This window comes from Sarcophilus harrisii, chromosome 1 (assembly GCF_902635505.1).
Source record: "Sarcophilus harrisii chromosome 1, mSarHar1.11, whole genome shotgun sequence".
Taxonomy (NCBI): domain Eukaryota; kingdom Metazoa; phylum Chordata; class Mammalia; order Dasyuromorphia; family Dasyuridae; genus Sarcophilus; species Sarcophilus harrisii.
The window spans coordinates 368613503-368639994 of NC_045426.1; the positions used below are offsets into that span (position 1 = coordinate 368613503).

General features: G+C 35.1%; 1 protein-coding gene across 3 annotated transcripts in view; it reads right to left on the reverse strand.

The window, feature by feature from the left end:
• SETBP1 (SET binding protein 1) overlaps positions 1–26492 on the reverse strand; it is a 472784-nt gene that overhangs the window by 207831 nt on the left and 238461 nt on the right. For all 3 annotated transcript variants that reach the window (XM_031946011.1, XM_023495842.2, XM_031946010.1), the window contains exon 4: positions 10591–10701. In XM_031946011.1, coding sequence (XP_031801871.1) covers positions 10591–10701 — 111 coding nt within the window. The remainder of the gene's footprint in view (positions 1–10590; positions 10702–26492) is intronic.

The following is a 26492-nucleotide window of genomic DNA, read 5'->3' on the forward strand; positions in this document are numbered from 1 at the left end:
CCTCATATGAATGAAAGGGTTGGATTAATTTGCCTCTGAGGTCCCCTTCCAGCTCTAGGGCTATATTCCTATGATGCTCTACAATCGTTATTCATGCTCATTTTGAAGGTTTCTGGAAAAATGGAAACACAAGTGATGGCAATATTTTATATACCTACTCTTAGAAACTAATTGTTTCTTATTTATTTATTTGTATGTTTGTTTTTGCAGATACCATCCCTCAGCTTCATTAAAAGTTGTAAAAGCTACAAAGAATATTGGGAATTAAGAGCTTAGAGACACAATTTGATATAAACAAAGTGGATGTTAAACAAACATTACAGGCAAGACACTGTCCATTTTGATGGCTTGGGGATTGGGGAGTTAGCGGAAACATAGTCGTCAATTCTTACAAGATGACAGGCTGGATGAAGGATATACAAGAAGACACATTTTTTTCTGACTTCATTTTAGCTGCATCCATGATCAATGAGATGATGACCATAAAGTTTGGAGAAGAAATATTTAACTTCAAGATGTTGCCTACAACTTCTGTATATCAACACAACACTGGTTCACAAAACATGAGCAGGTAAATATAATGCAGAGAACAATGAACAAAAAAATGGGGAGGGGGGTTGTATGACAAATGAAGAGCTCTACTGAAGTAGTTAAAAAAAAAGGATGGATTGGAGATAGTTTATCATATGAAAAGGCACTGTGTAGATAACATAACAAGGAAAATGTATCATAAATAGTCTGACCCACTAACACACTACATACCATGGGACAAGAAATGACTGAGAGGGAGGCAAAAAACTTAATCAGATGAGTCAGTGGTTTGACTATTTCAGCAAGGATATAAGTAAGATAATGAGATCACTAATCCTGGTGAATAGTGGATCTTACAAATTAAAAACCAATAACAAAATTTGAAATAAGAACAATACATAACAAATACATATTATATAATGCACAGCAAGGAAGAACTTAAAATTGCTTAATAATGGGAATCCCTTAAGAGTAGGGTCTTATTTCTTACCTAAATTAGAGGCAAGGTGATCAGCTAACAGAGATTTGTAGAAGGAATACCATCATAAGGTGGGAATTTAAATTCTAGGCCAAAAAGTTTTAAGTTTTGCCCCAAAATCAATCCTCCAATAAATGAAAATAACATTGACGGACTACAAGCAGACAAACCCGAATTTCTATTTGTTGCAGTCCTTGTAAACTCTAATGTGAAAGTGGAGGATTTTTACTATGTTTCACTGTTAGAGTTACAATACCTTTGTAGGTAAGCAGTGGAAAGAAAAGTTATGGGAAAACTTTTTTTTCTTCCTACCATTATGGTAAGTAGTGTATCAATTACTCTTCTCAATGGTCTTTGAATTTGCAACTTGACCTCAAGCAAAAGGCTGGACTGGCCCTCTGGAATGCTTTAGGGTCAGACTGTTTAATACCAAATAAGATCTTGGTGCTTGTACCTGAAAGAATCTTTTTGTAGCCTGAAACGCGGTTTCTATTAAAAAAAAACTGCTCTGACTGCATGTTGCCGACCCATACAGTGTATCAAAATATTTCCTAATATACAGAATGTAATGGGAGTAGTGTTTTTTTTTTGTTGTTATTATATTGTTTTTCTCCTTTCTGGTTAAAACAAGTCATAAACTAGTATAGTTTTTCATTGTAAGAAAACAATATCTTGTCCTAAAAAAGTTTTTTAAAAGTTTTTTTCATTGTTCTAGAAGATCCCTATTTACCAAATGATCATGACTGGGGAGGGGAAAATAAATATTTATTAAGTATTTTACAATTTACAGATATTATCTTAATTGATTGTCATAGGACCCACTGTGAGATAGGTTCTACTATTATATCCATTTTACAGTTGAGGAAACAGAGACAGCTAAGAAGTAAGTCCCCTCGCCTAGGTCACCCGGTAAGTATCTGAGGTTGAATTTGAATTTAAGTATTTCTGACTTGCAGCCTAACACAGACTGCCTCACTTCCTCTAAGTTACCTTTAACTAGAAGTCAGTCCCTTATTTATTAAAAGGGGATACAATGTAATTAAGAGACTAATGCATTATGAAGGAAATGACTTCAGCCACTAACTTTGTGATCTTAGTCAAGTCATTTAGATTCTCTGTACCTCAATTTACTCTAACAGATAATTTGAGGTATTAGCATGCAATCTATGAACAACAATATAGGTCATGAAGATCAAATGGAATAACATCAAAAAAACCAAGGCACACTTGTATGAATCCCCAGAGAGTAAAGTAAACAGAACCAGGAATACAATGTATACAATAACAAGATTTAAGAATTCTTATCAATAAAATGACCAAACAGGATTCCAGAGCACATTTGATGAAGCATGCTTCCCACCTCGTGACACAGAAGTGATGGATTCCAGATGCAGAGTGGGGCATACATTGTTTTTGGATATAACCAATGTGAGAATTTGTTTTGCTTGTCTATGTTAGTTGCTTAATTGTATTTGTTACAAGACTTGTGGTTTTCTTCTATTTTTTTTGTATGGAAGGTAGAAGAGAGAGAAAATAAATGCCTGTTAATTGGACAATGCAAGAATGAAAAATACATAAAATACATGAGAAAATGTCATAAAAAGTATAAAGCAGATGTTAAAAAATGAGGCTGAGAATGAGGATAACAATGGTAAAGCAGCAGGAATAGCAGGCCACCTCTGGTTATGAACAGCAGTGTGGTCTGATCACCAGGGATCACAAAAATGTGTTTGCAGACAAGTGCTTATAGCTCAGAGGGAAAGGAATGGAATCCCCCATCTTGGATGGATTAGTTATGCTTCAAACCATTTGTTCAAAATGAGCTGATGTTTGGTATATTCTGGTCCTGGATTTTTTAGGATTCTCAAGAACTTATGTAACAGGATTTCTCCCACATAACATACATTAGAAATGTGGTTTTCCAGTCAAATTTTCACAGTGAACTGAACCAAAAAAAAGTGTCTTCTCTTCTAAATGGAGGCTATCCAATGTTCCTCAAAGGATAGCTGTGGTATAGACAAAGCATTGAATTAAGAATCAATCAGGGTTCAAATACTCATTCTGACACTTGTAATTCCATTAATTACTTGAGAGGCAGAGGGAGATGATGGGTAGGGAACAGGACTTAAAGTCAGGAAGACCGAGTTCAAATTCCATTTCAGATAACTTTTTAGATATTATTCAATATTTTTGTGTCTCAGTTTCCTCAAAATGAAAGAGCTGGACTTGATATTTCTAAAATCCTTTCTAACTCATATCATATCTATGATATGTTACTGGCTCTCACTTTCTTCATTTTAAATATCTGGGAATAAAAATAATTTTTCAGAAGCGTGACAGAAATGGCAGCCAAAATAATAAAACATTTCTATAATGTATTACAGTTTATAAATGTTATTACCTTGGGGATATATTTTTACATGGACCTAAAATTTATATGACTTAAGAAATAAAACCACGGAGAAAGGCTTGATAATAATTAGATGACTAAAGGAATAACTAAGGATTAATAGCTGCAATTCTATAGTTTTTATGAAGTTTTTATAGATTGGTCTAGAGATGTAAGTCTATGTAAGTTTTTATGAAACCAGCCAATGAGATTCTATGCATATATTAAAAGTATAGCAGACATACTTCCCTCTTTCTTTTCCTTTTAGTCTGGATCTATGAGTTTATATATGTAGGGAAACTGACAATAGAGAAGTATGTAGTATACAGAAAGACTGAATTATATCTGATTTGTGTGTGTGTATATGTGTATATGTGTGATTTAGGGACAAAAAAAAAAGAACCACCACCAACAAATAGACTGCAGATAGATCAGTAACTCTGGGAATATACACTCTTTGCTAGTTGCTGAAAGGTTAGATGATTGAACAATGGTCACAATGAGTTCTATCACAGGATGGAAATTCTTGACCCAGGCTGATCCTCTTTTGTCTTTCTGTGCGTCTATTTTATTATCTCTTTTAGCATATATGGAGCTCTTGTGAAAGAATTTTCTTTCTCTCAGGTTTGCCACTACTTTTCTTTCTTTTTTTCTTTACAGTTTATTTTTAAACTTGGGATTGAGAGAGAATTTTGGTAAACACAAATTAAATTCAACAATAATCCCTAGGTATAACGACCATGCTAGCATCTAGGACACCCCAGAATAAGCCGGAATCAGGGTAAACAAAAGTCCTCAGTCTCTATTATCAGTCTTTAGACACAAGATTGAACAGGATGGAAGCAGATTCTCCATGACCGCCTTCTCCCTTGTCTACCACCAAGAGTGTAACCCTGGCTAGCTTTACTCCACCCCCTAGACCCTCCTACAATCCTCTATACACCAATCTTATCTACTTTGTACACCTTTTGAGGTTTTAATTTTTGTTATTGCTGTTATTTTCTTTTAGCCCTTTAAGTGGCAAATGAACAATTTGGAGATAATTCTGTTTCTGTATAAAGTACATACTCAATCTTGAATTCCTAAAAACTGTCAAAATGTTTAAATGTAAAAGGATTATCTGGGATTCATTTCATGAGACATTTGGGCTTATTGTCAGATGTTTCTCCTCAATTTGGAGCACAGTGGGCTCTTTCTCGACTGAACATTAAACTTCAGTTTTTAATATCTAAGATGATTTGACAAATCTATATATAATAGGATCATAAATATGAGTTGGAAGGGACCTCAGAGGCCATTCAATTCAACTCCCACTTTTTACACATGAAGAAACTGAGGATCAGAAAGGCTCAAGTATATAAAGCTAGGATGTTTCTGAGGAAAGCTTTAAAACCAGAACTGATCTAAACACATTGTTCCATCCACTATGTCATTTCAACTCCTTTGGAGGAGAGTTAGGACAGAGAATGAAAAATTCCAACAACTTCCAAGTATTTAAAAAAATCATTTTTCATTCTTCTTATCCCTAGAATTTAAAGTCATAATATGATTTGAAATGAGATGTCTTAAAGATAACAAAAAAGAACCTCATGACCCCATCCAATACTGATCACTGGGTAATCAGGAAACAAAAAAGTGCTTTGAATACATCTGGATGGACCAAAGGAGTAAATAGTAGAACTGAATAATAGTTTATAGCTCCGATCTCTGTCCAAAGACAATTAAGATCATTCAAATCTCAAACCTTTTTTCCTCAGTAATAAATCAGATTTTCTTTTCTCCTTGAGCTATCCACCCAGTTATCTTTCTACTCATTTTGCTTTGTCTGCCCTTAAACAACCTTAATTTTGCCTCTGCAAAAATACTGTCTTCAGATGACATTAGAAAATCCCATTATATTAACTTGATATACCACACCTTTGATGATAATAGGATTCACCCTGCATGCTATTCAGACAATGATGCACAGAATGGGGGAGGAAGATTGCATGCTCACAGGATCATAAATCTAGAGTTTGAAAGACCCTAAGAGATTACCTATTCCAATCTCATTTTGTGGCTAAAGAAATTGAGGACCAGGGAGGGAAGTTAATGACTTTCCCAGTCATACAAACTTGGGTAAGTCACACCATTTTCTGAGTTTCAATTTCCAAATGTGCCACTTGAGGGGTTCACAGTATCATAGATGTACAGCTGGGGAGAGACTTCAGAGATCATTTCAACCAATCCCTTATTTTCCAGCTGAGAAAACTGAGGTCCCAGAAGATCAAGTGATTAGCAAGTTAGTAGTCAGAAGTGTTCATCAAATTCAAGGTTCTGTGACTCCAGACTTGGAACTTTACCATTCTGGTTTGACCAGATCTCATCAGATGCCTCAAGCTGTAATATAATGATGAACATTATTCCCAAACATGTCTGGAACATTATGACCTCTTTGTCTTTACATCACTCTATCAATTAGAATGTTCTCTCTGTCCAAATCATGACCATCTTCAAAGTACAGCTCACTTTTCAAAGTGTTGTGTAAACTCTTTTTTTGATGACTACAATCTATGTTTTCTCCCATCCTTTGGACTGTAGCAATGATAGTCCATGTAATTCACATGACATTGAATCTACCATCACTACTTCTACTCCATTATATCAATATAAAACTTTATAATGGCTAAATATTTTTCATATCCATTCTCTTCTTTGATCATTATAACAATGGTCTTAGGGAGGTAGGATGTTATGTTCTACTTTATAGATGAGAAAACTTAGGATCAGGTCAATGAAAGGACAAGTTAAACCCAGGTATTCCAACTCCAGGGACAATTCTTTAGGCAACTGTAAGAAAACTATTTTCTACCATTATCCTGAATCTATTATTTACTGTTATTTAATTTCTCCTATATTGAAATCCTACTTCACTGTAAATTCTTTGAGGGCAGGGATAAGGTTTTATAAATCTTTATAATCCCACCATGACACATACAGTGTTTTACACCTAGTAGGCATTCATTAAAATTTATGAATCTTATTTGTTTTACCCAAATTTGTATCAAATAAGATAATGTTTATACTACATGATGATCAATTGTGACTCTTCAACAATGAGATGAATCAAATCAGTTCCATTTGTTCAATAATGAAGAGAACCAGCTATACCCAACGAAAGAACTATGGAAAATGAGTGTGAACCACAACATAGCATTTCCACTCCTCTTTTTGTCCATTTGCATTTTTGATCTCCTTCTCAGATTATTTTTACCTTATTTCTAAGTCCGATTTTTCTTGTGCAGCAAAATAACTGTATGGATATATATACATATATTGTGTTTAACATATACTTTAATATATTTAATATATATTGGTCTACCTGCCATCTAGGGGAGGGGGGTGGGGGGAAGGAAGGGAAAATTTGGAACAGAAGGTTTTGCAAGAGTCAGTGCTGAAAAATTACCCATGCATATATCTTGTAAATAAAAAGCTATAATAAAAAAACAAGATAATGTTTATAAAATATTTAGCACAATGCTGGCAAATAGTAGGTGCTTAGTAAACTTATTCCATGTCTCTCTTCCCCCAAAATGCCTCCAAGAAATTGATTACCTAAAACTCAAAGAAGGTGGGAAGGGCTACTATTAGTTTAATTTTAGCAGCAGTGATATGCCTATAATTATTTTTAATGCCTTTCAGTTTGATTTTATTTTACAATTTAAATCATTTTAATTCTATTTTTATTTGTAATCATAAAAGTTATAAGTATTATTCCACAAAAAGGAGAAAAATTGTGGCATATAATTTTTTACTCCCAGATTAAATTTTTTATTAAAGCATAGAGTTGAAGATGCTTTCTCCTTAGTCCAGTTTTCCTCTTCATTTCACCAAAAAACTACATTATCTGTGATCCTGTAATATTTCAGATGATTATCAGCTGGCTTTTCAGCAAGTGCTTCTGAAGTGTCTCTATATCTTTAACATATATCTCAGTGTGATACAAGTAGAAAGAATAAGCAGACAAGCAGACAGGAGTTTTAATTTCCATTTTATCACTTTCTTGGGGAAGTCACTTCTTTCTGACTCTTGGTTTCCTCATCTGCCAATTGGGAATATTACCATCTTCCCTGACTATATCACAGGGATTAAATGAGGCCATGTATGTGAAATGGCTTTGTAACTATAAAGCACTATAGATAGCCATGTAATGCGTAGCCTTGAAATGTTTACTTTTTGCTATAACTTTCTCTAATTGCAGACAAAGCATTTGAAATAAAAACGAGAAACAAATAACCATGCTGATGAACTGGTAGATTTACCAAGACCTTTAAATACATTTGAATATTCCATCTTCAAGAACTCAAGAACCTACTATTCCCAAGGGGAAAAAAATGCTATGACCTTTCCAGACCATTGGATATCATTCTTAAACTCTAAATTGAAGGGAATGTAGATAAGTATTGTGTCATCAGTAATGGCATGAAGAGTGGAAACTTTTATCCCTATCTTCCTCTTTCTTACTTTTCAAATGAATATTTACTAGTATAATAAAGATAGGAAATGAAAAAAAATCTATCAATTTCAGAAAAGCTCTGTCAAATGGAAAGGACACTTTCTCAAGGAAAATCTGCCATTCTTAGATGGATCCTATAGACAAAAGTTTAAGAGCAGCTAAGGAATCTACATGTATCTTGAGTCTATATGTGCCAATACATTTTCATCAACTATTTTAGTGGGGTCTTTTTTCCATTTTCTGTTTTCACATGCGCGTGCACGGTCTCACACACACACACACACACACACACACACACACACACAAACAAAGCATGCACACACCCTAAAGCTCTTTTATCTTATTTGTACATCAAAGGTCTAATCTCAATACATCAGGAAAGTTTCTTACACTACCATCTTGGAATCTGTCAAATGTTATTCTACAATTTCAGTGTCTTCTAGAGGGAGAGATTGGCTAAGTTTATATTGGGGATCCTTGGTTCTCCAAATATCAAGGCATTGTTGCCGCCTACCTTACATTGTTGATGGGGCTGTGACCCTTGAAATCCACCTGAGCAACTGCAGTTGACATAAATTATCTGTACTAACAGATAGACTTGCTTAACTTTTCAGAATTAATAAAAGTGTTTTCTGGATTTCTAATTATGAATTTGCACATTTATAGCTATGAGGTTAAATAGGTTGTCTTCGTGTTCTATTTATTTGGGACCTGAGGCTTGAAGAGAGGCAATAAATTCAAGCACATTCAATTCAATCATAGAATACAGATCACAGAATTTTAAAATTGGAATGTACCTCCATATCTGATTCTTTCACAAATAGTTTGGCAGGAAATTTTAATTTTCTTAAATCTGTGATGGCCTGTTTGATGTCATTGGAACTAAATTCAAACAAAAACAGACCTAAACACATCAAAGATATTATTCAATTCATTTTTCAAGAGTTGAAGGAAAAATGAAAGCTGTTATGCTCAGAGAAAAGGCCAACACAGTTGATTAGGGAAGAAGCTCAGTTTTTAGATCAATGCAAAGGGATAGAAGGAGGGATGCAGGTGGACAAAGTCAATGTCAGACCCTGAAGGCAAAATAAATTAACTTACCTCCCAGGCTTCCTTTTGAATTGCGGAATTAAAGGATATAGATGGGGAAAATGTCAAGTATAGCCTATATGGAAACTGCAGATTCTCAGGGAGTATCAAAGAAAAGAGATAATATCACCCCAAACTATGACTTGCTAACTGGTAAGGAAAGAACAGGTGTTCATGGGTTCAGAAAAACTGATAAATCAAGACATCCATCTGGCTTTAAACAAGAATGACTTCAAACTAATATCATCAGCTGATTTGACACTCTTGAGGGGACTGTCAATTCTCCCCTGGCTGTCTTTCTTAGCCCCTTTTCTTTGGGTCTCTTTATGGTTTTCTCTCAAACAGTAACCATGCTCTGAGCCACTGGGAAAACTGTCAACACCATCAACATTATTAATCTTTAGTGGTCATGTCAATGACAGTCACCACTCATATAAGTCCTCCCTTCCTCCCCAACCTTTTTCTATCAAAAATGGATAAATATAATAGAAGAACATTAGGACTTGAGCAGGTAAGCTAAGTCTGGAGAAATAAACAAACTGATCATGACAATTTTAAAAAAGTCTTTAAAATGGCACAGCTTTTTATCTGCTGTAGAACTTTTTAGTTTGTTCCAAATAAGAACAATTTTGGCATAGATTCAATAGAATGAATTTATAAGGTTTGCTGGAAGGCAAATCTTCAGCTAAATTGTGATGAAAAAGTCCCAGTTAAGAAGGAGTAGTTCTAAGGGTCTTATATAAAGGTTTCTGTTCACTCAACTGAAGCAAAATTTCAGAATATACCCACCAAGTGGTTTATATTTCAGATTTGATGAGCTTGAACCTCCTGTAACTATTGGACAGAATACACCTAACTTGCATCCAGGGGATAGAACACATAACATTGACTGTTTTAATAATATTCTAACATTGTGAAATAATCAGTTCTTAACTAGTATATGCTATAGTGGTGAGTTGGCAAAGGGACCCAGACCTTCTCTAACAAACAAAAGCAAACAAACACAAAAGAAAAATTTATCAAAGTTTATGCTGCTAACAATATATTTGGGATATCTATCACTGGAAGTGTCTCCTTGGACACATATCATGCATGGTCTCAGAAGAATTGACATATGTCTAAACAGTGATTAAACATGATATCTACAAGCCCTTCAATTTATAGGATATAATTTCTTGGGGAAAGTACAATGACCCAGGACTGAGAACTTTGTACTTGGTGGAAGAAGTGTTTTTTTTTTCCTTCCTTGAGAAATAAAAAGATGAATAGAGGAAAACTGGTAGACATGACACCACAGTAATATGGAACTATAATTCACTGGAGACAATAAGAACACACTTTTTTTTTTCATTAAGAGGAAATTTATACAAACTCAGATTGGACAGCTAGTGGGTCTTCCTGGACTCACAGTGAATATAACAAACATTGATAAAAGGCTTATTATATAGACAATGTTTTCTGCAAGGTGTTAGAAGAAATGTAAAATGAGTAAGCTATATAACCACTTTCTTGGAGTTTAAAATCAATCAGAGGAAATCAAACAACAGAATTAAATCAGAATTCTGATAGGAATCAAAGTGGCAGGACAATTCTTATGAAGCAACCTACCGAATTCTTCTTGCAGGATGGACATTTTCTCTGAGGACATCCAATTCTTGACCCAATACATGGAGCTCGGCCAATTCCTTCTGGCTCAACCATACTGAGCTTGTCTTTGACCTTAAACATGAGGTATAACATGATTAGGCTCTGAAATCAACAATTATAAATATTTGCTAACAATGAGCCCCCCCCACTCCCACTTCTATATGGACACATATAGACACGTAAAAATATACCTACTTTTCCCTAGCTGGGAAAATTTATACCGCTGGATTTACCATTCTGATATGTTCATGGACCTTGGGATCAGTTGTGACATTAATGCCCACACACAAAAGGAAAGGACTTTAGGACTTTATCATTTGGTACCAGCCTATCATCTTAAAGATAAGGAAACTGAGGTTCAAAGGGTTAAAGTGATTTACTTAAAGTTATACAGGTTGACTAGAGGCTAAGCAAATCTATGCTGCCTGACTTTCAGCCCAACTCCCTAAATCCAATAAATTAAGCTCTGTACGTCGTTAGTTCAGAGCTCTTAATTTTTTTTTTCAAACCCAGTACTCTAATCAATATTTACTTCTGTATTGAAGTTGTTATACATTTATAAGAATTCTCTTTCCTTGAAGTATGTTTTAAGAAAATGTAACAACTTCTTCTTATACAATGGAAAAAAGCTTGCCATTTGAAACTGCTGTCTTTATTAGCATATTCTTCATGTAACATTAGTCGTGAAACCATCACTCTCTCTATCCAGGATTCTGGACCTTTTAGAAATGCTCAGGGATTTTATTTTCATTTAGGCTATGACTCTCCATTTAGGCTCCACAATCTAAACTGAGCAAGAGATAGCTATTGGTATAGTCTGGGAACATGACTGGGAGCCCTAGCCTATGGAACGCAGACTTTCCCTTTGGGCTTCATGATAATTTGGGATATGTGACACACATTTCTTTTAGCATATAGATTTCAATCACCAATTCAAAGACTCTTAGGGCTTGAAAGTACATTACAAGTCCCCATCTATCTACCTCATCCTACAAATCTTTATCAGATCCTGGACAGGTAATCACCTAATCCCTTCTCAAGCCTCTTCCAATGAGGGGAGCTCAGTACCTATGATAAGATCTCATTCTCATTCTGAAAATCTCTGATAATTAAGAAAATTTTTAATGAGCTAATGAAATCCATCTTCCTGTAACTTCTCCTCACTGATACTTTTCTGACAAGGTGATTCAGAAATTCTTGATCCATGCATCCCTCTCCACTTCATATCCTCTACTCTACCCCATATTCTCATATAACCTCCAACAAAAACAAACAAACAAACAAACAAAAAACCAGGAACGTTTCTGTTTCTTGGCACCATTAGATTAGCTTTGCCTATCTATCTATCCATTTTCTAGATGAACCTCACCATCTTTTCTTTGCTTGATTCTATTTCTTTCATTTGAAAGTAAGTTCTCCCAATGTAGAGATTGCCCTGTTATAAACTAATATCTAATGTTCTCCTTGAAGCAGATAGTGGGCTTCATGCCTACTAGACCTTAATCACTGCTCTTACTGACCTATTATTATTGACTGAAATCATAATATAAGCCTACATTTGGAGAAAATTCATTAAAATTGGAATTATTAAAGAAGAATAGGCAGCATTTATATAGCATTTTAAGACCTAGAAAGTATGGGCATATGAGGGCTATTTTTTTTCCCTCATTTTACAAGTCAGAATTCTGAGGATGAGAAAGATTAAGTGATTTGAGCATCTGAGGCAGGATTTGAATTCAAGATTTCCTGATTCCTAGTCCAGTACTCTGTTCATTATGCTGCTTAGATGCCTAAGAGGCTTCTTTTTTCGGGGGAGGGGAGGAATGGGGAACACCATACCTATAATTTCAAAACTCTTATGGAGAAACTCCCTCTATTTGGGACTAACAGTTTTAGAGTTAATGGTAGTACTGATTTGATCAGTCACAGAGTCATTATCAGAAGGATTTTAATCCATCTTCCTTACTTTAAGACTGGTTCTCTCGTCCCTACATGATACAATCTCTTATTATTGATCATAGAGATATGTCCCTAGTAGTGACTGGGGGAAGTGGTTTGAATGGGATATAATATTGAGAGGGGTTGGGGGAGGAGGAAGGAAGGGAAATTACTAGACCTGCTTTATTTGCAAGGCCAATGCTAACTTATAGTCTTAGAGACAGTATTTCACAAAGTGGAGAATAAATACTTCAACCACCCTAGAGGATCCCTTTTTAAAGTTCCATCTCAGAATATTAAAGACCTTCTTTGAAGCCTGTGTCCCACTGAAGAATTTCACGCTAATGTAAGTTAAACTATCTTTCTCCTTTATATTAATTTTCAAATGGAAGAAGTTTAAGCTGACAGCTGGGCCAGCAAAGCTTTACCAATTCAAGATAACAAGAAAAAACAAGGTTGGAACAACTATGTATCTGCTACATAGCAAGTTATACTGAAGCAAAAGCATTATTATCTGATACCCTTGGCTCAATTTGGTGTTTCCCATTATTTGGGTTTCCTCAGGCCCACTCCTAACCTCTGATGGTCTGCAGGGAGACAATTTCCGCCACACATCTATCAGAATCTAACATATAATCAGAACAGTTGTCAACAGAAGAAGGAATAGTATCAAAACAAAATGGGCTTTAGTATCTCTTTTCAAGTTGGGGAGAGAGAGGAGGAAAATATATCCTGGCAAACATTATCTATAGTTTATCAGAGCTTCTATACACTAAGTCCTGCCACAAGTTGAGCCTTGCCATTAACAATCTGATATTCCTTTCCATCCCTTCCTGCCAGTCTTATCTGGCTCTCTCTAAACAGGACCTGTTTTTACCCTAGAAACTGTCATATGAAGAACAGGACATACTCAGGTGTGAGGTGTAAATCAGTGTGAATAAAAGTCCTGGCAGACAGCCCTGATCTCAGAGGCAAAGGAACCCAGAATAGGGCTCAGAAGGCAAGCATTGGTGGAGGTAAAATTCATCATGGGCCATAAGCCTGGTTAGTTTTGGAGATCAAGTGACTTTTCTGCAGCAAGACCAGAAACTTCTGCCACAGGACACCCTACACTGAAGATGGAAGTAGTAAAAAGGAAAGAGGCAAGAGGAATAAACATGTACTAAAACTCTGGGATACATAGGGAGGTGATGAAGAAGGGAAAGAATATGACCATCCCTTTTCTTAAATCATCATTTAGATTCTTCTTCTTGCTGAAGGAGCCACAAATACAGTTTACATCTAAAGCTGTCAGTTAAGAAGAGGCTACTTCTTAAATGTTCATGATTAGCTCCTTTCTTCAATTAAGGAGAGATAAATCACAGCTCTTTCCCAAAGTGGATAGAGCAACACACCCATCAATTTTCATGGCACCAAATATAAACAGCAAATGATGCTCTTGCAAAATTTCCAAGAAAGATTAAATTTTATGCATTTAATTTCATCTGCCAAGATGTATATGTTGGGGGGGGGAGTGAAATTTCCTTTCCCCTGCTTACATCATGTAACATTTCTGAAATGAACCAGTTGCTTGACATTCAACCCAAAGTAGAAAATCTATATCATCTTCCCCCTTCCCATCTCATCTCTACCCCATTTATCAGTATTTAAGACTTAATGAACTCTTGGCAGGCTCTGACTTCCCAGAGCTAAATGTTCATGATTGCTATTTAATAGTGAGTTGTCCAATTCACACACATGCCAAGAATCCTTGTCAGTCATCAGAAATATATATTTATTGATGGCTAGTTAATTTCTGGAGAGGTTTTCTTAGGGAATGCCATGTTCAATAAGAACCACTAAGCTGTGTACCTTGCCATTTAAAATCACCAGGGGAACTTAAGTAGAATGGAGAATTTAGTCCTAGCAGACTTCTTACTTCCCCCCTCCTTCTCAACCCTCCATTGATAATCTCCCAGTGGCTGTAAATGAACACAGAGAAGAGAGAACACTTGCAGCTTTAAACCTTTTGGTGCAAGAGACTCGCTGCAAATGAACATTCTGAGTAAACAAAACCCATCAGGCCCCGGCAAGGGTCCGAAGTCTGATTGGGCTAAAAACATCACGATGGAATCTGCAATTGGCAAAGTAATTGGCATTATTACAGCTGATGGGAAATTTCTGTTGCTGCCTGTGTGCTCCCCTTTTGAAATAATACTCAGCCATTTAATTTGTTCAGTTCTCATCGGGCTGATTGCTCTTTTCTACTGGAGTTTATCAGGAATGAAATGGATTGTCTCTGTGGACTAAGATTTTTTTATCCTTTTTTTAAAACTCTCTCCTTCCTCCCCCCTGCCAGAGTTTCAAGATAACAGCAGGGATCTATTGGTCCTCATGCTGTAATAATTGTGTATGGTTGGTGTTCAGATGTCACTCAAAGCTCTATATTTCTCAGCTTCAGCTGGAGAAAAAGGGTTCATGTTTCTCTTTATCACAGAGAGATGAGTGATATTCAAATCCAGAATGGTGTTGATACTTTGGCAAAGGCTAGTCAAACTGGTATGGAGCAAGAATAAGCTCCATTTTGATGCTATGACATATTAGGTTTTGGGTATATGTAACTATATACAGGTAAAGAGAGAACAGACAAGATTAATCCTAGAACAAAAATATCCTTATAATTTATTTCATTGCATTTGATCAACCAATATTTATTGAGTGACATTTACCCCCAAAACTATCTGGAAATTTATGGTCCTATAACAGTAGCCATTTAAAGGATTCTTATTTCTATTCCATTTTAGGATTCTTATTCCTATCTCAAATCAAGAAAATTACTACATTTATGTTTACGAAATTCAGAAAGGATCTGAGCTCAGGCTAAGTATTATTTCTCATTCTTCTTCATCTAATAGCTTTTTTTTTTACCCACATGGTATTATCCTCTAGCAGTTAGAATTAGAATTCATGAGAACTTGCACTGTTTTTTTAACTGTGGATATCAGTTTGACTTTTAAGGCCTATCAAACCTGGACCCAGAAGATCCTCAACCTCACCCTTTGTATCACTTTCAAAAAGTTGGCAATGGGAATGAACAGGAGTCATTAGTTTATGGATGGAAAGAAGGTAATTTATAAAATCTGAGAAAAAAGGAAGAAAAACTCTGAAGGTAGGCTCACTAACTCAGAAGGGCTTCAATCATTTCACAATACTAATCTCTTTTTCCATTGTTTTTCCAAACTGATAAATCACTGGGCTTATGTTTTGCCCATATGAATATTCAAACTTGTTGGTGTTCTTTTTCTAAAAACACAGGAGTTTCATTTCTTGAATTTGTATCTCAACACCTAGCATGCTGCCTAGGATATAGATGTGTTTTGTGTGTGTGTGTGTGTGTGTGTGTGTGTGTGTGTGTGTGTGTGTGTTTTAATGCACATTGATTGATTCATGACCAAATGAAAAGGAAGAAGTAAAAAAATCCCTGAGTTTTTACCTTAGAAGCAAAGAATTTCTTTTAAGTATAAGAAAATGATAGACTAGGAATTCAGTAATTAAATTTATATACTTAGGTATTTAACACTAAGAAATGGAAAGTTAGGCATCAAAGCATTACTCTAGGAATGCTTTTCATAATGGCAATAAAAATGCTGACAATAACTGGCAATTGAAGATTCACAAAGTACTTTACATCTATTATCTCATTTAATCTGCACAAGAACCAGTGCTATTATTATCTTCATTTGATGAATGAGGAATCTGAGGTTAAGAAGTTAATTGATTTGCCTAAAATTCATGCCACTAATAAGAATCTGAGATAGAATTAAAACTCAGGTTTTCATAAAACCAAGTTCAGCAGTTCATCCATTGAGTGACCTAGCTTTCTTTAAAGAGTTCTCAGAAACAAAAATTACACAATTAGGCATATACAATTAAACTATTTGGTGTTTTCCCAGAAAATAGATGATCATATTTGCAAACAATTTTTATTTGTTTCAATAAACCAACTACTTGTGGAGCAAATTCTTTGGACTCAATTTTTTTTTTGGCAGATATAAGAGGAATATAAAGCATAAGACTTGTTATCAAGGACTCTGAAAACAAGAAGGGAAAGATATATATATATATATATATACATATACATATATATATATATATGTATATGTATATATATATATATACACACACACATACATACATACATACATACACAAAAATAACTATGACATAAGGGTGAGTGAAATAAATTCAAAGAAGCCTTTTAATCAGAAAAGATCAGAATGGTAAAAAGTTTGAGAATGGAAACATGACTTTCATCTAGTGGGAAAGGGGTAAGACAGTATGTAAAGGTAAGTTAAGCATGGAAAGAAGAGTTTACCAAGTTGAAAATTGAAAGTGTCACCTTCAGAACACATTAATTTAGTTTAAGGCCTGAATGACTGATCCCAGTTTCTGGATGATATGTGTGAAATAGTTAAGATAATAGATAACAGAATCAGTATTCCCCAAAATGTCAATGACTACATCTTAATAAAGGATATAGACTGAAACTTAGATTTCAATGATATAGAGAATTCCCAGATAAAAAAAAATTCTCTCTCCTAAAGAACACTGGCATATTCTCAGTAATTTATAGTCTTAAAAAGTTGCTTAGGGCACTTGGAAGTTATGTCTTGCCCAAGGTGACACAGGAAGCCAGAGGTAAGATTTGAATCCAGATTTTACTGGCTCTGAGTTCTCTATCCACTATGCCATGTTGTTTCTCATCTAAAATCTAGGAAAATAATATTTAAGAAGAAAAAAAATCAAGTTCTATGCTTGAGTCTTGGAAAAAACAAACTATACAAATACAGTAAAAGAGGCAAGGCTAGATAAGACTTAAAGTAAAAAAAAAATTGGGATTTTGGGGGGCTGAAAGCTAAGAAGGAGTTAATAATGTGATGGGGAACATTAACAGAAGAAAATTTATAGAAGGAAGAAGCTAATTATTTCATTATATTCTGCTCTGGGCAGATATTATCTAAGCACTGTACTCAATTTAGGACAACTATGTCACTGACAAATTAAGACATATCTGGAAGCAAGTCCTCAGGTACCAGAGATTATATAGGAATATTAGCTGAAGAAACTGAGGAGATATAGGCTGGGGGAAAAAAAATCCTGCTAGGAACATTATAGCTATAAGTGCCTGTGAAAGAGATATCCATTTTGTTTCTGCTTTGCCCCAGAGATCAGAACTAGAAACAATGGTTGACTGAGGCAGATTTTGACTTGACACAAGAAAAAAATTTTCTACACTTAAGACTGTCCAAAAGTATATTGGACTACCTTTGGGGGCAGTGGTTTCCATCTCACTGGGCATATTCAAGAAGATGAATGACCAGTTTCTATACAAGTTGTAGAGAAGATATCTATAAATAGGTACAGAGTGAATGAAAGTCTCTGAAATCTCTTCCAACTCTGAGTTTATGTCCTTCCTTTCTATCACTATTGTGTCTTTTGCCTTACACAACAGTATGTTGCTTAGTGATTCAGATAGCACCGAATTATATTACATTTGTAAATAAGTAGGTGTGATTTAAAATCATAATTGTAATAACTATTTGGAGATTAACCTGGTGAATTAGATATATTTTACATCAAAACATGAGGCAACCATTAAGTACCAAAACTGATTTTTTTTTTGACCAGCCAATCAAATGCTTTGAAAGGCAATTTCTAAAGAGTAACTTCAAACTAGTTTTGAGCATCACTGCCTCTTATAATAAATTGTTTAGAGGTAGCAATACTCAGTTGTTGGCATGAATTTTGAGACATTCTTCAAAATATCAGTTCCATAACCTTATAACTACCCTTTATATGTGAATTAAGTGTCAAGATGTTAAATAAAGAAGGAAAAAAAAAAACTTGCAACAAGATAAACCAAAATAGCATCAGAATTCACCAGAAGCTTTCTCTTCTTAAAGCTTATCAATTTAATTTCACTTTCTCCAGTACTTTAAAGTAATATTAAACATCCTGGAATTAATACTATATGGAAGATGTGACCAGTTTGAGCTTTCCTTCAGTTCCTTACTAATGGTATAGTGGAAAGATCCCAGGATTGGAAGTCAGATGACAGAGGAGTTTAAATCCCAATTTTCTTACTAACTACTTGTTTGATTTTTGGCAATTCACTTAAATATTTGAGATTTCTGTTTACTCATCTATAAAACAAGAATGATATGGCCTTGAAGTACATTTCTTATTCTAAACCTAAGATCCCATGACCTTAAGTTATAACACTAACAAAGTATAATGGGAGAAAGAAAAGAATTATTATAATTCTTTTGGGAAGTGCAATGATTTAGCCAAACTGTCTTGAGAAGTTGACTGGAAGTCTGTGCTCTGCTATGACTTCACTGGGCCTTGTTTAATTTTTATTATATGACTGGTTATGAGTAATGGCAGGTGTTATTTTTTCCAAGGTAAGTCTGGGATGTAGAAGGCTGTGGGACCTTTAAAAGTTTGATATCCGGGTAAAAATAAGTATATTAAAAATTTACTCTGATCCCGCATAGCCTTGGGCATCTTCTGAGAATTTGGCTGTACTACAAGCTTTTGTACATTTTTTGAATTTGTGGGAGGTATAAGGGAAAAACTATATATAAGGGTTAATCTCCATAAACACAGACACACACACACATGCATGCACTCATGTACCCACACAAATTAAAACACCTTCCATTATCAGGGAAGCATCAAAAAATTTGTGGTGGAGGGTGTTTGCAGACTTTTCAAAGTAATACAGTCTGTAAGTCCAAGCAAGCAGATGGCTAGAAGGAATTTTTTTTTCTAGGTCTGGCAAGCTGTTAAACTTGGACTTAATTGGACTCATTGTAAGGTCCTCCTAACACTTACTGATTCAAATCAATGGAAATCAGAAGAAGAAAAATTTATTAAGTACTTCCTATTTTCAATCAAGTAGCACAGCAGGAAGACTCATCTTCCTGAGTTCAAATACAGCCTAAGATACTTACTAGCTATTTGGTCCTGGGTAAATTAATTAACTCTTTTTGGCTCAGTTTCCTCACTTGTAAAATAAGCTGGATAAAGAAATGGAAAATAATTCTAGTATTTTTGTCAGGAAAACCCTGAATGTGAACACAAAGAGTCAGATGCAACAAAATGAGTAAAAAGTGCAACCAAATTGCACTTGACCTGAAGTAGCTTATAATCCACTAGAGAGAGAAGATATATATATATATATATATATATATATATATATATATATATATATATATACAGAGAGACAGAGAGACAGAAAGAGAAAGAGAGAGAGAGAGAGAGAGAGAGAGAGAGAGACAGAAAGAGAGAGAGAGAGAGCTATATAAAATTTCAAGCAAGAATGAGAAAGATAAAAAGATGTTGCAATATTCTAGACATGGAGAAACATGGTTTGTGTGAATGCAGAGCTGAAAGACAGCAGTATGGCTGACAAGCAGAATTCATGAAGGAGAGGAGTGTTAAACAAGACCAGAAAGGTAGTTGGGGGATTTCTTTCTGCAAGAAGGCAGATGGCATAAGAAGACACACAGAAAGTACTCATTTGAGGTGTGAGACTCCTTTAACATGAAGTAGGGCATGAGATATCACTGACCAAAGTGAAAGGGAACAGAATATGTTCTCCAGGATCCTGAAGGTAATCTAGCCATCTGGCTTCCCAGGGTAAGATGAAGGTTTCTGGATATTTTATTGAGACAAATCTTTCCCTACAACTTTAAAAATTTGCATTAATCCATTCTCACGTTTCTGCAAATCCACCTATGATCTTGTCATGCTTCAGAAACTTCCGAACACATTTACAGTGATCAGATTTTAAAAAGATCCTCTTCACTAAGAATGACTCTTGCAAAAGTCTATAAAGGAGAAAATAGCACTCAATACATAGACTTATTGGTAATATATATATGTATATATATATATATATATATATATATATATATGACAAATTCTGATATATAAACAAAAAGATTAGTAAGGATTAGAAGATGATTTATAAAATTATAAGGTCACAGAATTCTAGAACAGGAAAGAAACTTAGAGCAGTCTGTATGGTGCCTTTGGAATATGAAGAACCTGATTCAAATCTTGGCTCCGTAATCCTATACCTAATGTGGCCTTGGACAAAGCACTTCATCTTTTTTGCATCTCAGTTTCTTCATATGTGAAACTAAAGGATTAGACTAGATGGTCTCAGAGGTCCTTGCCAACTGTTATTCTGCTCTGGAGGCTGTATATAATCTGCAACATTATGTAGTGCAACTAAACCAGATTAAGATGCAGTTGGGAAATACGCTGCAAAATAAACAAAAAATACAATGCAAGATATCTTAGATAATGCTGATATATGGTTTTCTTATGAAGCAGCCTCATGTGTATTTGAGTTTGAAACCACTATTCTAACAACAATCATAAATTTATATAAGAGAAAAATATGATGGCTACTTGCCCAAGATCACACAGATTGTCAATGGCAAAGCTGGGAAAACAGTCTTTTGACTTGCAGTTCACTGTCCTTTCCTTACAACATAAAGATGTAGATAGGTCCCAAAACTTAAAAAGATTCTAGTAGAGTAGAAGGCTTGAACATCACAGCATCAAACAATAGGACCTTGCAATGTATTGCTTGGTGATTACAGAGGCAAAAAGCTCAGGCAAGCCACTGACCATTAGCAATGAGTAGCTTCCACAAGGTCTTTCTTAATAAAAATTTTCGTAATGAAATTTAGTAAAGGGCACAGGTGGCCTCTGGCATAAAAATGTGAAGTTAGTGGAGAGTTGGTATTTAGATGAGAAATCGGTTGTACTTTTGCAGTTTGGGCTCAGGGTGATAGGGGAGGGAAGAGGATGGCATTATTGCACATGTAAGATAGTTCTCTTAATTGTTTTCAGCTAAACCTGCCAACAAATGGACAGCATATTAAATGAAATGTTGGAATATGAAGGAAAATATTATTTGTCTGGTTAAAAACTTTTGAAAGTTACCTGGTGCCTTAGGGCTGGACTTCCACCTTCCAATCACTTTTAGCAATACACTAAAATACTTTTGGCAGTACTCTGAGGTGGAGCTAAGATTGAGATTAAGGTGAATATAGTCCAGTGTTGTAACCCCCTTCAATCAAACTCTGCTTTTGATGAGAGACAGCTGCTGGCCACGTCAGAAATTGTATCAAAATGTTATTAAAATGTTTCACATGTTTATAATTTGTATCCTTGAGAAGACTACAAGTTTCTGGAGCTCCAATATTGTACATTATACCCACACCTACAATAAGAAGTTAATTGGATGGTCAGTGTACCTTGGGAGATGGAAATACCTCCACAATGGTGTCTCAAGATGTTTTTTTAATCCCAGGAGAACTTGTTATGATTGAGGACACTCCATTCAAGTGCCAGACTCTCTAGGAAACACCTGCAGAATTTCTCTTTCCATGAGTAAATGCCAGCACTAATAAAATATATCTAATAAAAATATTGCCAAGGTGAGTACTAAATGATTACATTACTTCCCAGTGAAAGTATGGTTTCCTTAAGAGAAAGCTGTTAATTATAAATCAACTGCAGCAAAATCACACTTGTGGTTTTTAAATATCCATGGTGCAATGACCACCAAAAAATGGGTAAGCAGGTTGGTGCCAAAGTGTAATATATGAAATATGGACCTACTTGATAGCAATTGAGTTTTTAAGAGTTTTAAATGCTTCTCCATGCTAAAGAAAATAAATGACATGAATTCTCTTGAAGAAGAAGATCGAAGAGAATAGGAGACTTAAGAAATGCATTACTAAGTTGGAATCACCCCAGAGGAAAAATGTTATATCCACCATACATATTTCCATGAGCTTACAAAAGAAGGTATATGTGTATACTAAAGACATATCTAGGAACAACAAATATGGCAATATAGACCTAGAAAAATCAGTCCTAAATATGAGTTGAAGCAGCAGCAGCTGACTTGTTGAATGGCATCAGCCAATGAACCACAGAAGCTTCTGGCAGTCTTTTACTTGGCAGCCTTTTCACTTAGGGACTACTCAACATTTTCTTATCTGACATCCCTTGGAGCTTTGATAAAATAGCCACATGTCACTGTGTGTCATTACAATTGTGGACATTTTTGCCACCTCAATTTTCTTTTAATGAAAATGAGGTTTGATTTTCTCCCCCATTCTTTCTCTTATATGTCAAAGTCACTTTTCAACTAGGAAGTGGTCTATTGTACAATACTGTGCATACAAAAGACACTCAATGGATCTATTTCAGTTGACTGCCTCTATTTTTCTAGCACCTAAATGCCAATGAACATGTTGAAGGTTACAGGATGCCTTATGAAAAAAAGTATTCCTTGTTATGGGATATATGCACACACACAATTTTTTGTTTTTAGTTTCTGAAATTGTGATTATTTTATATGGAGGCTGGCAGAGAATTTAGACTTACAAGTGTACTTTCCTTCCTAAAACGAAAATACCATTAACCGATTTCTTCACTGCTACTACTAACATTAAGGTTGATGAACTTTGAATTGCTCTAATTTTAAATCTTCATCATCAGCACTATATTCCACATCATTTCATTCCTCAAATGTAGCTCACCCGACCACCTTTTGGTTCATATGATAACCTCATCATTTGATTTCAGAGCTCACTGATCCCCCTGCAAACTAAAAGAGAGAAGGACTTGCATGCCTGCTATACCAGTTTAAAAGGAAGAAAAACAGAATCTATATTTGTGGGAAGATCTTCCTATAAAGACACTAGTTTTGGTCATAGAAATGATGATGAAAAAACTATATATGTGGTAGCCTGCTCCTGTAATACTGTGCATAATATATATGCCATGACTGCAATACAAACTTGAAGAACAATATGAATAAAATTATCAAAACTGAATGCTGTGAAATTACAATGACCAAATTTATCCCCAAAGAAGAGATATGAGAGGGCATTTCCATCCCCAACACTTACACATTCCTTTGCAAAGGTGAGGCTCTATGGCTACAGAAAACTTAAGATAGTATTAAGGTTTTCTGATATGTTAGATTTTTTGAACTCTCTTCTCCTCCTACAACCCACCTTGCTATTCTCTGTTATAAGCAACTACCTTTTGAAGATGGGGAAGTAAACTTGAAAATATAGGTAATATAAAGAAAAATATCAATAAAATTTATTTTTTTAATTGCCAGATCTTTTTTTTTTTCAAGTAAGCTCAGTAGAAATCCCTTGAATCATTTTGTTGTTGTTGTTGTTGTTGTTGTTGTTGCTATTGTTGTGGAATGTTTAAGAAAACAAACACAAAGAACACCTTCTCTGGGAGTCTGACAAGGTTCTGGTTATCTTTTGTTATATATAAAGTAGGGTTGCCTTCTGAAGTCTCTGAATGATGGAGTATTTTAGCAGGCAGTAAAGTCAAACATGAATCAAAAGTGCAATTTAGCAACACAAAACCAAGTAATTTCAGACAACATTGGAAGCAGCTTTGCATCTAGAATGAAAGAAACAGTCCTCTTCCTGGAACCCATCTGAACCCATTAGGTGTTCAGAACCCATTAAGTGCTCAGCTCTTGGTGCCACATTGTATAACTGATACTGATAACCTAGAATGCTGGAAAGTGACTAAAGTGGCAAGATGCTTTTAAGATGAAACTATATGAATATGTGCAGAAGAAACTGTAGTTACGTAGTCTAAAAATAAGAAACTATTGGAAGTGAGCGAGCACAATCACTACCTGCAAAGTATTTGAGGGGCATTGTACAAGAAAGATTATATTTATTCTGGTTGGCGACAGAGAAAGCACAGTGAAGTAACATTATGTTTGATGTAAAGAAATTTGTTCTAACAATTAGAACTGTCCAATGGAGAAATAGGATGCCTTAAAGGATAGAAAGTTCCTTCTCAATGCAGTTTTTCAAGAAACTGAGTGGCCACTTGCTGGGTATGTTGTAAAGTAGATTTTGTTCAAGTATTGATTGGACCAGAAAGTCTCTAAGGTCCCTTTTAACTCTGAGGGAATGTGATTTTGTGACCACATATTACAATTGCCTTTTAAGGGACTGAGACCTTGGAGAAAACAGATTTTTGTCTCTGAATGTCCCCTGGGTTTTAACCCACTGTCAGATCCAACACCATGCCATGTCCCAGTTCGGTAACAAAGGGCAATGGAAATTCTGTCTGAGACTCAACCCCAAGAGAGATAATAACCAGGATATCTCTGTTCCTGTTTAAAGGGAGAAAATAACACTTTAAAACACTGCTTTTGTTCATGAAGTTACTCCTCTCTTCTGAACTGCCCAACTTATTGCTATATTTGCCTAACCAAATCCTTCCTATCCTTCAAGACTTAGCTCCAAACCCACCCTTTATATGAGGCATTCTCTGATAGTTTCAGGGAAAGAAGGAGAAGGAAGGAACCAAGCATTTTTTAAGTGCTGACTATGTGCCAAGAAAGGTATTAAGTTCTCATTAACTCATCTCATGCTCCCCCTATTATAACTTAAGAAACTGAGTTATAAACTGGGAAAATATTTTTACAGTCAAAGGTTCTGATAAAGGCCTCATTTCCAAAATATATAGAGAATTAACTCTAATTCATAAAAAATCAAGCCATTCTCCAATTGAAAAATGGTCAAAGGATATGAACAGACAATTCTCAGATGAAGAAATTGAAACTATTTCTAGTCATATGAAAAGATGCTCCAAGTCATTATTAATCAGAGAAATGCAAATTAAGACAACTCTAAGATACCACTACACACCTGTCAGATTGGCTAAGATGACAGGAAAAAATAATGATGATTGTTGGAGGGATGCAGGAAAACTGGGACATTGATGCATTGTTGGTGGAGTTGTGAACAATCCAACCATTTTGAGAGTAGTTTGGAACTATGCTCAAAAAGTTATCAAACTGTGCATACCCTTTGATCCAGCAGTGTTACCACTGGGATTATATCCCAAAGAGATTATAAAGAAGGAAAGGGACCTGTATGTGCACGAATGTTTGTGGCAGCCCTTTTGTAGTGGCTAAAACTGGAAACTGAATGGATGTCCATCAGTTGGAGAATGGTTGAATAAATTGTGGTATATGAAAATTATGGAATATTACTGTTCTGTAAGAAATGACCAACAGGATAATTTCAGAAAGGCCTGGAGAGACTTACATGAACTGATGCTGAGTGAAATGAGCAGAACCAGGAGATCATTATATACTTCAAAAACAATACTATATGATGACCAGTTCTGATGGATCAGGCCATCCTCAGCAACGAGATCAACCAAATCATTTCTAATGGAGCAGTAATGAACTGAACTAGCTATGCCCAGAAAAAGAACTCTGGGAGATGACTAAAAACCATTACATTGAATTCCCAATCCCTATATTTATGCACAACCTGCATTTTGATTTCCTCACAAGCTAATTGTACAATATTTCAGAGTCTGATTCTTTTCTAAAGCAAAATAACGTTTTGGTCAGGTATACTTATTGTGTATCTAATTTATATTTTAATATATTTAACATCTACTGGTCATCCTGCCATCTAGGGAGGGGGGGGGGTAAGAGGTGAAAAATTGGAGCAAGAGGTTTGGCAATTGTTAATGCTGTAAAGTTACCCATGTATATATCCTGTAAATAAAAGGCTATTAAATTAAAAAAAATAATCATTGATAATGATGATCTATGATAATAAAAAAAAAATAAAAAAAAAAGAAACTGAGTTAGATAGCAATTAAATGACTTGTTAACTTTTACACATTTGAGTGTCTGAGGATAGATTTGAACTAGGATCTTCCTCATTCCAGAATCAGTGCTCTATCTACTGTGCTTTTTAAAACAAACTTACTATCCATATCACTTCCTGAATACTTAATACATGTTATCTTGTAATGTATCCTTTGAAAGTATCTATAAA